Source organism: Epinephelus fuscoguttatus, linkage group LG6, assembly GCF_011397635.1.
Source record: "Epinephelus fuscoguttatus linkage group LG6, E.fuscoguttatus.final_Chr_v1".
NCBI lineage: Eukaryota > Metazoa > Chordata > Actinopteri > Perciformes > Serranidae > Epinephelus > Epinephelus fuscoguttatus.
The window spans coordinates 37,519,904-37,534,904 of record NC_064757.1 but is presented as its reverse complement, the minus strand read 5'-3'; the positions used below and the strand labels follow the sequence as shown (position 1 = coordinate 37,534,904).

Below are 15,001 nucleotides of genomic sequence, written 5' to 3'. Positions count from 1 at the left end.
TCTAGCATGCATCTATGTGTAGCAGCATTTTGTTTACGATCACATACGTTTCTTAATTTTCTTCCTACTTTCTGTCTCTCCCTCCTTGCTAACTGGAGCTATGTTTAGATAAAGTTTATATCTAATATGTTTGTCACATTATTTTTCTCTTATTCAGTGTGATTCAACATGTAGGGTCATGAATCCCAAAGATTCCATACCTATGCTACGCCCCACTTTTACATTACACTGCATTTTTGAGATGGAGCAATGTTGAAGATTGTAAATGGTCATGGAAATTTTATTATAAGCCTGTATTTGTTGCAATACTTCCAAGAATCACAACCACATTTCCTTGTTGCGGAGGTTGTATTATCGTCTTTCTCGAACCTCATAAAAGAAGGGATCATTGCTGTGGATCCTGGTGTTGTTGAGAGGATAATAACTGCCAGTCATTAACTGACAGTCATTAAAGAGATTTTCATTGGCTGTTGAGTCACTCCACCATCTGCTATTGTGGGGAAATGTGAAAGCTTTTCCTCTGTTTGTACTGCAAAGCAGCGACCCTCTGTGCTGTAAAGCAGTCCTGCAAATATCTGTCTGACTCGGTGGCACATGATATAAAATGTATAAATTGAAGTGCAGATGTCTTGTAGCAGCTGATTATCTTGTCAGCAATGGTCGTGTGTTTGGTTATATAATAATAATAATAATAATAATAATAATAATAATAATGCAAAGAAGACAAACTTCATTTTGTCTTTGTATTTGCAGAAGTTGCACTCTGCAGCAAAGTGCATCAGATCATAATCGGTGCAAAAAAGACGCCTGCAAAAGACCCATATTTAAAAATAGAAGATGACACATAACAGTTACATTTAGGGCGGCAACAAATGATTATTATTTTCTCAAATAGTCTGAGAATTGTTTGGTGAAACGTCAGAAAATGGTAAATATTGCAAACCAAGGTACAAATTGCTTGTTTTATGCAAAACCCACAGATGTTTTCTATCAGAGATGACTCAGAAAATTGGCATCTCCATATTTGAGAAGTTGGAGTTAGTGGCAATTTAGCTTGAAAAAATGACTTTAATGAGTAATCGATTATCAGAATAGTTGCTGATAGTTCTTTTGATTGATTAATCCACTCATCCATTCAGTTCTAGTCACATAATCATGGCCACAGTTTTTAATTTATGTAACTTAAATGCACTGTTAATCCAACTATCTAACCCCTTTTTCTCTTCTTCTCTTGTACCTCAGGTGCAGTATTATTCCAGTCATGAGGAAAGTCGGCAAGAAGTCAAATTTGGACTTAAACTAAAGCGAGAAAGAGAGGGAGACAGAGGCTAGTCTGACATCCCCTTTACACATTTCCCACAGGTAAGTTATACACAACTCTGAGGCTGTATTGTTGCATGCAATGTCACATCTCTTCCTTTTTTAACCAATGCCTTTAATGTTACTGCAGCTCTCAGTATGCAAATAAGTTAACTAAGCAAAATCTCTGACAGGCCATAGAGGTGATTTATCTGGTAAGCAGATTGTTGCAGGCATCTGACAGATCGACTCATTGCTTGTCTCATTGAGGTCATCCTGCAGTTCATTCGGTTTCACTCTTTGTACAGTAAAGGCATTTGTGTGTACGTGTGTGTACGCCTGTGTCAAAATCCCCTTCATGTTGCAGTTTGACAGCCAGCACAGGCATCAGCCGACTGTAAACTGGGTCTTGTTTGCCTCGTAATGAAAGCTCGCTGCCCTGCCGGCTCTCTGATGTACATAACAGCTAACCAACCCTCTGTCACACTGTATTAAAGCTGAGTCTGGAAGTAAGCAAAGTTTCTCGGGCCTATACTGTGTCAGGGCTTTCTCAAGTTGTCTGTGTGTGTGTGTGTGTGTGTGTGTGTGTGTGTGTGTGTGTGTGTGGATCGTTGCAACATAACAATTTGCTTGTTGGCAGAGAAATTGTTGTATAATTTAAACTGGAAGCTGCTTTTGGAATTTACATCTGCATTCATTTCTTGCAGTCTAGTAAAGACCATTTCCTCTGAAGTGCTGTGGACGTTGTATCATCATTGTGTTTCTTATTGACGAGAAATTAAATAACGCAGTTGAATGTAGTGGACAATCAAACCCTGAAATGTAGTTTTAAATTTATTTTTTAAAGAATACTGCTTGGTTTTGATTTTTGAAACGATTTCCTTTAGTTCTTCACAGAAAGTCTTCATGCTCCAGCATTGTTAAATCTGTAGTGATTGAAGGAAGCCTGAGGTTTGAATTGGGCAATAATGTAGATCCTTCTGTCAACTTGTCATCGCCGCACAGAGAGCCAACACAAATCATCGGATTCAGCGGCAAGTCAGGGGAGCGTGTGCAAGTGTACATTCAGTGCTTTGGGCAAATCTTGCTGCTGAGTCACACCCTGAGTGGGAGATGAGCTCGCAGGGATCGGGTGTGGAGCAACTGGGGTTACTGGACTTCCCCTCACTTGCAGACTGGTGAACCTGAGGGCCTGATTAGACCTCTTTTAGGGCAATGGAGACGTGTACATAATGTGTTTGATTGACATCCCCATCTCTCTGTAGTCACACCTTTGATGTAAGAATATCTTAAACTTCTGTCATTCTTATACAGAGAGGTGAAGTCTGTCCCCTTCTGGTGTCCCCCATTAGGACCTTATTTCGGAAAAAAGCTTATGTACAGTTATCAACATGAAGCAGGGTCCGACATTAACAGTTGCCCGAATGCCCGGTGCAAGTAAAAATAGCCGGCAGGCCAGCAGACCCTGCGCAGACATGCCCGATCAGGCAAGCAGCACCGACTCGGACACACACACACACACACATACTGGACAGCCTCTCAGTCCTTAGCCGCTAACGTTAGCTCATGTACAACACAGGTACCACACAGAAACTTTTACAAAGGGTCATAATGTGCTTCTAGTGACTGTCAAATCGCCAATGAAAGATGTTTTAAATGCGGACACGGATAGCATGCCGCCTGCTCTCATGGGACAAAGATCCTCTGAGAAGAAAGACGGTTCACTCTGCTCTGCTGCCAGGAACAAACTGGGAGGCAAAGATCCTCTCTGAGGAAGAGGGTTCACTTTGCTGCAGGGTTCACCAAAACGTTTTTTTTTTTTTTTTAATAAATTGAACACACATTAAAGAACATACAAGATCCTGTAGATAATTAATACATATAATACAATACAATAAACATTGTCAAATTAAATGAAGGAAGAGGATTTTATTAAAGGCAAATTAAATATTGGGGATTTATGTAAAAATATAAATAGAGACATATAAATAATTATATAATTAAAGATATGTAGGCTATGTTTGGTGAATACTCCTGTCAGTGACCCTGACCACTGGCATTGGCAAAAGAACTGGAGTTGGTCCCCGGACGCTAAACTACGGCTGCCCACTGCTCCCAGTGTATACAGTAGGATGGGTCAAATGCAGAGGTCAAATTTTGTTTCAATGTATGTAATGTGCTGAGAAAGGACAATAAAGAATCTTCTTCTAATAATAATTTCTTAATAACTAGGAGATAACAAAAGAATAAATACTGTTTTTCAACACATATATTGTTTTGTCTTCATTCAGTGTAGTTAGCACATATTGTTATTGCGCCATTGGTTTTGTCCTTGGTGCCCCACATTTTGGCTGTGATGCCCCAATAAATTTGTATTTATCAAAGGCCAAAGTGGCCTTGCCCTAAAAATATCTTAACTCCAGGCCTGTAATCGTGTATTTCCTCTCCTGTTTCTGTCCTCAGAGGGGCCAGTTGCAGTGTGCTGCTTTTTTATGTGCTGCTGCCTCCATTGGCTGAGCGTCTCTGCTGACGTAAGATATAACTCATGAGCGAAAATATGCACCGCACAGCCAGAAAAAGAACCTCTTAGGCAGGGCAAGTAAGAATTTAGATGGGGCAAGTAGATTTGAGAAGTACTTGCCCGGCAGGGCAAGTAGGAAAAAACCTTAACGTCGGACCCTGATGAAGCGACAAATGATTGTTTGATCTAATTTGAATAGCACCGTGAATTACCCATATGATGTTTGCCAATTTAAAACTGAATTTTGCAAGTCAAGAAAGTTGCACATTGTTTGTCATAGTACTGTTAAAGTTTTGTGTTAAACTCTCATTTGCATCTCCCATCTACGTCACCTACTGTACACCAGCTAGCTTTGTAACTTAGCTATGCTCCGTGCACAAATGTAACCTCATCTTCCCTGATGTGTTTTATCAAGCAACTTCTGGTTTCTTTATCACATGGGAAGCAAAAGAACGAGCCTCACCAGTTTCTTGTGTGAGTTAATCTGGGTACGAAACACACAGGCATTGTCAGTGAGAGAGAAAATTATGATGTCGCCCATGATGGTCCACTACAAGGGGAGGGACTTCACCTCTCTCTGCAACTGTAAGCAAACTGTAAAGTTCACTCAGTCAGGTTAAATAAAAAACCTGCGTGAGTGTACAGTTCCACTTAATTAGGTCCACTTCTGGAACAACTACAAAAAAACAAAACAAAACCATTTTAAGTGTTAGAAATTAAAACCCTTAAATGCAAAATCAGTTATTACACCATTAAAAATATGCAGCCACCTACAAGTGTTATGCCCTCTGCGTATGATAAGTGATACTGTACGAAGGTCGGTGGAAAGACATTGTGCAGCATCCGCCTATTCAGAATCATGGAAGTCTTGTCTGACTGTTGACAGCTTGCCATCATGTTCTTGTTAAGGTCATGGTGTGATTTGAATGGAGCGTTTTACAATTCTGGTAACTCATATAGAAGGAAATTTTCACTCTTCTAGTTGTTAGTATGTTAAGAAAAGTCACTGGTGGGGCGACCTCTAGCTAGGCTGTGCAGTGCCCTGGGTTCGAATCCAACCTGTGGCCCTCTGCTGCGAGTCATTCCCCCTCTCTCCCACCTTTCCTGTCCTGTCAGCTGTACTGTCAGTAATGGCAAAACTGGCACTGTGAAATCTGCCCAAGGTACAAATGTTGCAAGGTTTGGCGTCTTTGCTCTCTGTATAGGAAATTCTGCTGATGACTAATCGTAGATGGCCTTAGGATCTTCATCTTAGCGTTTCCTAAGAGAACGATAAAAGCAGTGTGATTCTCAGCTGCTCAAATATATTGCAGCAGCTGTGGCTCAGAAGGTAGAGTGGGTCATCCACTAATTGCAAGATCGGTGGTTTGATCCTTGACTCATCCAGGCAGTACTTCGAGGTATCCTTGGGCAAGATAGCGAACCCCAAATTGCTTGAGTGTGTTTAAGATGATTATCAAGTGGCACCTTGTATGGTTGCCTCTGCCACCAGTGTGTGAATGGGTGAGTGAGACATAGGGCCTGTCCCAATACCCACACTTCCCCTAGAACTACTCACTTGCACTTGGTTGTGTGCGTTCACGTTTAGGCTAGTGGTGTCCCAAAACAGAATTGAGGTAGTGGAAGTGGTTTCCAACACTTAAAACCCGCCCTAGATCCCAAGGGAGCCCTGACACACACTTTCAACGAAGTGGAAGATGAAATTTCCCAGGACACCTTGCGAAGTCAGCAACTTCGTCAAGTTTTGGAAAACAATTTGTTACTGTACGATTGGAATGTAGGCTATACAAACAACTGATGTTTGGACTAGCATAAACTCATCAGCAACTCGGTTGAACACAGTGTCAAAATATTTAAACAAATTGACTTGACAAAATCGATCAGAGCTAGAAGACGTTGTGGGCGCCTCCTGTTTTCAGCATTTCTTCTCCACCGATTCCTCAGATGGAGAAGTATAAACATAGCACACGCCACAACACAAGCGCTGCAGCCGGCATTTTCATTGCGTCACTACTATGTGTGACGGCCACGCTGATTTGCATGAAGTGGTGTCCCATTTCTTAGGGAAAGATCTCCACCCTAATATTTCTCACTTCCCTCATCAAGGGTTATGTCGCAAACAAGGGCACTCAATACCAAGAAGTGGAAGATTTAAGGGGTAGAAATGGGACGGGCCCTAAGTGTGGAAGCGCTTTGAGTCGTTGGAAGACTAGAGAGGCACTATAGAAGGTCCATTTACCATTTTTCTGTATATCTCGATTTTTTTTTATGTTGCACACATACTCAAACTTGACATAGTGATGGTGAGCGCATTATGCCACATATGACTGAAGTCCACAAGAGTCTAGTCTGGAGGATTGAATTTGAATTAAGCTTTTGTTTGTTGCCCTATCAGTGCATGGTTATGTGTATTGATTCACAGGAGGAGCAGCCACTTTTGATTTTCCATTGTTAAGAAACATCCCATTTAGCCCTTTGAATTGGCTTGTCATTACCATACCACCCGGCATTGTGCATTTAAATACGCTTCTATATTATTCATAACGAGGTTGACCCATTTAATGTCATGCAGGAGGCATGCACACACACGCAGGTACACGTCACACACACGCATGCAGTACTCTCCAGGGACCTTGCACTCTGGTGAGATGTAAGGCTCTATCTCCTCGTAGTCTTCAAGTTTTTATTAGACAGGATTATTCAAGTGCAGTGATTTTTATTTTTTTCTTTGAGTGTGTGTATGATCCATGCCTCCTTGATCACTTATACATACACGTGCACTTTCACGCACAAACACACACAACTCCAGAGCTCTAAGCCTGCTCTCTATAATGCCATGATAGGAGAACTGAGTCATTACGTAATTCTTATTCTCTCTCTTATACACATACTGCCCTCACGTCTCAACGCACAATTTGGCGGATTTACCAGTTCTTTTTTTTCCGTTTCTGATTAGAGCTGGTGATTTTAATCCCAGTAAGAATTCCCACAGTCTGCCTAATTCCTGTTCCTGCCTAAAGCCGGTAGGGGGGCCAGTAAGCCGCTAAACCCCTCTGGCTATACACGCACACACACACACACAACCACATAAACTGACACACACATATGGACACTGGTGTGCTCTCACTGGTGTAATACCGCAATATATGTTGTCGTGCACAATCAAATTGAGAAGAATGCACTTCACTTGCACTCTCAAGAGTTTAGGAGACTGAGTGCGAAACGAATGATAAGAAAATCACATTTTCTTCCTTGTCAAAGCTTTTCTTTTTAAAACAAAATGATCAAAGAGAAATGAGAGCAGAGTGTTATGGAGCTGAAGGAGTTAAGAAACAAGAAGGACACAGAAGGAACTTGGTGTTTCTGCAAAGTTGTTTTCGATCAAACTCAATCTGACACATCTCGGTGAAGGGACGCTTTCATGCATCCATATCGTCCACAAAGGCAAATATACAGTATCATCATCTGATATTGTTCTCTCTTTTTCTTGTCTTGTATGTGTCAGCCCTGTGGTGGGATGAATTATAATGCATTGTTACCTCCTGTGAGATAAATCTAACACTTTAGAATATATGAAATAAGTGCTGTGGCATTGCACACAGCAGCAATTCGTTTTTTATTTTACAATACAGTCGGCATGCACACATTCTTAGGCAGCTATGTGGTGTATTATTTTGCAGATAACAATAATGCAACCAAATAAACAGCCTAAGTGATCATAACAAATAATAAATATGTTAAACATTTTACATATTGGAATGATTGATGATGTAGACGTGGACATTTCCAGTTGCCTTTCTCTTGGGTCTGCTGAATTTGTGCAAAATGTAGGCTCTTCTGTCTATTTTGCAAATGTTGGTGGTGCTTTTTGTGGTTGTTTTGGGATGGTGGTGGCATGTGGCGGTGAGTTACCCATCGGGATGAGGAAATCAACTCACCAGTCTGTAAACTCTCCTCCTGCCGACTTCTAGCTTTGATGTTTTCAAATGTAAACATGGAGGAGAAGATGGAGAAGATAGCACCAGCTAAACTAGCATCCTGCTAGCCATTGTGCAGGGGTTTGAAAATAATGTAGACGACCTCAGTTACCAGCAGGATATCAGGAGTTGTAACATCCTTTGATTCACTCAAACTTGACTAAATCCAGGTCAGGATGACTCTTATTCTATATGCCGATCCGACAGCGCAGAGGATTCTGGTGAGAGAAGGAAACAAGGAGTATGCTTTACAATGAGTAAGGACTGGTGTGGCAGTGGGATTGTGAGGTGCTGTCCTGTTCCTGCTGTGGATCACTGCTGTATACGGTTCAGAGGTGGCCATCTTGTTGAGGTCGGGATATGCAGACAGGTAAATCATTCCACAGCCAGAAAGCACGGATTACCAGAACCATCTGGAAACATGGACAGTTGTAAAGTAGCAGTCAGCAACATAAGAAGATGCAAAAACTGGCTAAAATACAGTGCACAAGTTAAAGGAGCTAATGGGATCACGTTTCACTGGAGTTGTATCTTGTATATTTCCATGTGACAAATAAATGAATAAAATCAAGGCCTTTGAGAGATGATCCTATCTATTTATTCAAGTAAGGTTTTGAAACTGTCCCCCAGTAAGTGGTTCTGTGGACATTTGTACCAGTCAGTTCGACAGGTGATACAGCTGTGCAGCACGTCATATGTAACTGGCATTGCTGACGCAACACTGACACTATGAAACCAAGGATTTCTCATTTGGCAGGTTCGGCTACTCTGTCGCCTCCTCTACTCACATCTCCCATGAGTGGGACTAAGATGCGAGGAATGGAGACAAGTGAGGGAAGCAAGGAGACGTTAACATGATGAAATGCACCCCTAATTCCTGTGATTTTGCACTTGTAAGAATTAATGCAAATTCAACCGTCCATGCTTTTTTAGATCCTCAGATGAATCCAACATGAAACCATTACATAGTGTATGTTTCTTATTCTTGCATATAACTGGACGAGAGTAGATAATGTGATGTCCCATTTAAATCTGTCTGTTTCAGCACATGGTAAAGGCCCACATCCACCAGCCTGATGGACTTGGTCCTGCAACAACATGTTGGTGCATCAATTAGTCATAACAGCAACCAACAGGGGGCCTGGGGGTGGGAGGGTGTGCAGTATTTGTTTGTGTGTTTCTGCTTGTGTGTTTCTTGTGTATGCATGTTGAACTTTGGCCCACAGCATATGTGCATATACAGATACAGCCATCGGAGGAGCCCCAGAATAAGTTCATCAGATCTTATGTCAATTAGATTGCATTTACTGACTTAAAAAGCGATCCTACTGTCCTTTGTGAAATATGAGACATTAGCTGGTCTCTGTTGAGTCACTTTTGATATTTATTTCTCCTGTTGCTGCTAAAATAAAATGTAGGAGAAAACTTCAGAAAATATTTGTGGTTATGTTTGAAATTTCTGAGGAAAAAAATTGTCCAAACTTTTGAATATGAGCTGTGAAGAATCTCAGTGCAAACTCCTTTTTACTGTCCTTCAAAACACTTTTATTAATTCAGATGTGCGTGTGTGTGTGTGAGAGTGTGTGTAGTCCAGGCCAGATTAGCATAAACCGTATAATCTCTTTTATATACAATTAGTTTTTATGATATAAAGTTAATTGTATATATCAAATCTTTTAGCGCCATTGCCCACCCCCACAGTAACCCACACACCCGCTGTTTCCTTTCCTCACACAGACACCAGTGCGTGCATTCAAGGCACTTGCTATTCCTGCACACACACTTATGCACACCTACACATAAGCACAGTATCATGCAGCGGTGTGTAGTAGTGCACATGTAGTAAAGAATTCACACACACGCACACTGAGCATTAAATCTGTCTAAGCCATTTGCCTAATCAGCTCTCTCTCAGCACAATACCATTCATAGATCCACGGTAACCACACACACACACACACATGGTGAACTGTCCAAAACACTGGGCTTTGCCGGACTAGTGACAGCTTTACCAAGCCCCCGGTGTTACAACCTGTTGTTGCCACGTTGCATCACTTCACACATCTTAGAGGAGGAAGAGTGGAAAAGAGGGTGAGAGGGAGGTGTGCAGAGTCTCCAGAGTGATCACATGACATCAGAGTTCATTTGCTCCATTTTTATCTGTCTTTTACTCATCAGCCGACTCCTTCCATCATTGTGACTTAGATCTGCTTTCAAAGCTCCTTCACATGGGGTAAAACTGCTCCGTGACTCTTAACTGTCGGTCAGTTTCCTCATTCCCTCTCACCCCAATATTTGTTTTTCTGTATTATTTTGTAACCCTTTCCTTCTTGTCTCATTTCTTATCAGTTAAAGAAGCAGCGTAGTCTCACTGTGCAGTGTGTTTTTGACAGGGAGAGGGGTCGTGAGGTGGGGGTTGTGTTGGGCTTTATTTCAGTAGTTATCTGAAGAGCTCAAGCAGGAGAGATGAGAGACAGACAGGGCTGATGCAACCAGGAGACACACAGACATAGACTACACAGTTTCACTAACACACTTGGACACACATGTTCGTATTGTAGGTAAACAGATAGCGCTAACACTTAGTGGAATACACACAAATACACAGAGACGTAGGCAAAAACACACACACCCAAACAAACAGAGACACGGCATGGTTTTCTTGCAAGGCCAAATTTGTTGAGTAAGTACATAATTGTGTTAGGACTATGTAAACAACAGAGCACTGATGGCTAATTTACAGCTTTCACTGCTAAAAGAGTCCATTGACCACATAGATGAAGAACTAGAATTATGCAAAGCTTGTAATGAAACCCTAACAAGCACAGAGAGGAATACTTAATAGCAGTGTAGCCATTAAGTGTGTTTGATTGTCCTGCTGGTACCCATGAATAGCATATGTGTAACCCACAGGCTGCATAGCATAGATTAACATTGCTCTGCTGTACGCTACAGTTCATTCATCATTCTCCACACCTCCATCCCAGGCGTGGAGCCTTCACAACTGAAGGCTACATGCCACAGTGACCAAGATATGCCTCGAGGCAATAAGCATGTAAGCCTGTATATGCGATCTTTCACATTATGTAAGCGCGTAAACTGAACCCATGTCTGTTTATGTGGCAACATGTGGTGGTTTCCAAGCATGTTCTGTGGCAATCTTAGAACGAAATCACAGCCATGAAATTCACTTTAGTCAGGCTACAGCACAGCAGGCTGCCATTCCCAAGGCTGAGATGTTACGTTATTGCAGCTTTGTAGATGGTGGCAGGTTGGCGTGGTGCCTCAGGAGACCTCGTTGACGTTTACTTGGCCAACATACTGCTCTCAACTGCTGCTGGAGGGTTAGCTGATATGAAAAGGAATAAATCCCTGGTGATATAGTCACAACCTGATGCTCATCACCCCCACACTGCCAGTACAAAGTTACGAGGCAAATGATCACTGATGATTTCCTCATAACGGTACAGGATAGCAAATAACCAGCATCTCTTGGTGCAGGCTGGTGATTGTCAACTGACCACCCACGGGACATATACAGGACGCCAAGCTTCCCGAATATTAAACAATCCAGAAAATGTGAAGAGGAAAAAATGCGTTGTGGTATCTTGAATATCTAGCATTTTTTTCTTCCTATATTGAAGCAGCCCCAAAAACAATTGAGATGAAAATAGTTTGTTTAGCAATGGTTTACCAGCCCCAAATATGTGCGTTATAAATCCATCTTATTATAAGGGAGTAGTGATGTGTCAAAAGTGACAAAGCAGCATTCCTAGGAACTTATTAATAGCCTAACTTACAGGTACACTGCCTGCAGGGTTCTAGTTAGACTTTTTTTTGACAGCAATAATAGTCCAGAATTACTGCCATATAGAATAACATATTAAAAGTCATATAAAAGCCTACATTTAAACTGTAAGAGAACACTTAAAAAACTTGAAAATAAGCTAAATGAAGAAGCGTCCTATTGGACAGAGTGACTAATCGAAGTAGGAAAAGTACCCAGTGCACCAAACACCACCGTGAACACATCCAGGAAATCACCAAGCCTACTATTAACTCAATGAGGCGCCCCACCGTGTGTTGAAGGCCTTCCTTGAGAACGTGGCCGGGGATGTTATCAGAGTATACGCCACATCCATGGCAGTCACCGTCTTAGTGCACTTTGTATACTGTAGCTTTTGTGGATAAACAGATCCATCTATAATTAGAATCTTAAAATCTGGTCTGCATAATAAAAGTTTATACTTAAGTTGTCTCTGCAGCAATTCTTGTAGGTCACACAATATTAGCCCAATTAATATCCTAATAATTAATTAATTAATTAATATATTCGGTATATTTCCCACTGGACATCCTGGCCCTTGATGTTTTCGTCTGCCGGACAACTACACGATATTGGTAGAAAAGCTGGCATGTGCTGGCTAACATAAACCCTAATTGCGTGCAATAGTCCACCTTCCACCTTCTCTGTCTCTCTCTTAAACACACACATATACACACACATGCCGCAGCACCCAATCCCAGTCAACTGGCTGAGTGGAGAGATTCAAAGGTCTGGGCCTGGGCACAAACTCATGGCTCTCATTTAACACTTCATTTTATATTAGGAAATATTTAATAAATTAATAAACAAATGTAGGATAATTAGGTCTAAATAAATTCTGTTCTGTCCTTTTTTTTTTAAATCTGTCCCCCACAGCATCGCCTTAAAAATATTCTGGCCTTGGAAATGTAGTTGATGACCACTGTTTTAGGCCTTAAGCATTGGGAGAATCACTTTGAGCTTCCTTGAGCTAGTGTTTTTGAGAGTATGATGATGCTCAAACTTGAGGTCACACTTGAGACCTTTGGTGTTGTGCACGCCTTGTATTTTACAACTTCTGGGTAAAGTTTGTTATTTTGTTTAAAAAAGAAAACACTGAGAAGATATAATTGGTTGGAATTTACCAAATATAACAAAATATGCAGATATTTATAGCAAAATAGACCAGAAAATAAATATCGGGTCATTGTTTAAGTTTCTCAGTGAAATAGTCCAGCCCTAGAATCCCATACCTAAAGAAGTTCCCCCAAAGCTTCGAGGCTGCCATCTGTATACATGTGGTGCCGTGGAACAGAGGGCACAGGACTTTGCCTTTAAGACTGATATTTTTGGAGTGGGTGTGATGGCTTAGATCCCTTTAAGAGCAGGGGATTAGGATGATGCTGATACTTAGTGTCTTGGCCTGTGCGCCTGTGTGTCTTGCTGCCTCTGCCTGTATGTCAGCTCGCTCTGTGTGGGGCTGGCCTTTGGAGCCAGATTTGCTTGCTGCATCTGGCCGATGTGCACAGAGATTTCATGGTAGACATAAAAAGAGAGAGTGGTAGAGAGACACAGGGAGAAACTGGGATGAGAGAGATAGCGTGTGACTATGTGCATGTGTGTGTGATGCATGTGCAGCGAAGCTAACTGGAGCAGGGTGTCCAGGATGCGTACACGCTTGACGGCCCGGCTGCAGCTTTGTGATACAAAACATTTAGCGTCAGTGTGTGTGTCTGCACGCACACAGGCAACTGTTACACTGTGTGCATGTGTGGAAATGATGCATCAGTGACTCAGCTTCAGCTGTCAAGGGTGTTATATGTGTGTGTGTGTGTGTTCGTGTGTGCTTGTGTGTGTGCGTGCATGTTTACGTGAGCAAGTGTGACTGTGAGTTGGATGAACAGCAGGACTAGACAGCTAGCCGTTGTCATATGACTGCCCTTTTTCCTGTCTTATCACCTATCAACTGTCCATGAGACACACAAATGCAAACACACAATAGAAAGACAAGCGCACATGCACACACACACACACGTGGATATTCTTGGAAGGGACTGTAAAGTAACAGTGTCTGGATGATCCCAAGTATTCATGACAAACATAAGTGTTTGTATAGATGTAATTTAATCATGTAGCAATAATAAAACACTGATTATATTAATAGCAATTTACTGCAATTCACTGTTCATAAAAGTTTGATATTCGCATACACGAGGCAGGTAAAACTTCTGTTACACACAGGAAGTTAAGTTTTATGTCAGCAGCTGAGTATTAAATTCGAGAGGAAAGCCTGAAGGAAACAAATGTCACAGTCCTGTCCGCTCTGTCTCCCAGGTCTAGCTGGCCAATGCCGGGCACGTTGTGGACATCTGGTGGCGGCAGCAGCAGTAGTGTGTACGTGAGCGTCGTCCCCGGCGCCTAGCTCATGTCCAGCCCATAATGCCGTCGTCCACACGGAAAGGAGTGCCGAAGGACCCCGAGCTGGCCGACCTCTTCTTCAAAGATGACCCCGAGGACGTCTTCTGTGACCTACACGAGATTGGACATGGCAGCTTTGGGGCCGTCTACTTTGTAAGTTTCAGTTCACGATTCTGTGTACTTTCACAAGCCATGAAGGCTCTTCAAAGCAGTGTTTCTTAACGTGGATCACTACAGCCAGCAGCTGTGCAATAGGCTGCAATGTAACCACTCTAGGCATGTTTAAACCATCAGTTAACATCCAGTAAAAGTGCTTGTTTTTGCCTCTGACAGGCTCAGATTGTTGTTACAGGTGTTTGACTACATTATGGAAAGGATCCCTACAGAGAACCCATCAGCGTCCATTTAAATAAAGAGTAACTTTATCAACGTAAAACACACTTTATTCAAAGTTGACAGAAGCAAAATAAAACTCACTGAAGATGTTTTGCTGTCTTTCCACTATTTCAACAGTCACCAACTCTTCTTTGGTGGAAATAAACTCTTAATTCACTCAGTTAGATGTGAACATATGCTGGCTCTTTAAAAACTAAAAATACTGTTTATTTAAATGGAGTCTGGTGGAATTGGTGGTGCAGATTTCAGGGCTGTTTCTGGTTAAACAAAATGGATCTTTCTCTTTAACAAAAAGGTCTATCTCTGTAGTGATCCTTTCCATAATATTCTCAAAATACATAGAATAAACTTTCACTTTCAGTGGATGTAAATTCGTTCTGATTAGTGACTCACTCAGACACAAAAACATGGGAAAATCGGGTCCAGGTTAAAAATACCACAGTTATCCTTGGAGAGTTTTGAACACACATTGCAGGACTTCGTCTACACTGGAATTTAATCGCTTCATAAATGTCTTCTGTTGAAATATTTAAACAAAGGCATTGTATATGAAATGAAAAGAAGCTCTCCAAAGTGTGACCATAT

General features: G+C 41.6%; 1 protein-coding gene across 3 annotated transcripts in view; it reads left to right on the top strand.

The window, feature by feature from the left end:
* The window catches only part of taok3a (TAO kinase 3a), a 98,097-nt gene that overhangs the window by 34,324 nt on the left and 48,772 nt on the right, over positions 1 to 15,001 (top strand). For all 3 annotated transcript variants that reach the window (XM_049578487.1, XM_049578488.1, XM_049578489.1), the window contains 2 exons: positions 1,243 to 1,362; positions 13,937 to 14,173. In XM_049578487.1, the coding sequence (XP_049434444.1) occupies positions 14,042 to 14,173 (132 nt within the window). In that variant the 5' untranslated portion in view covers positions 1,243 to 1,362; positions 13,937 to 14,041. The remainder of the gene's footprint in view (positions 1 to 1,242; positions 1,363 to 13,936; positions 14,174 to 15,001) is intronic.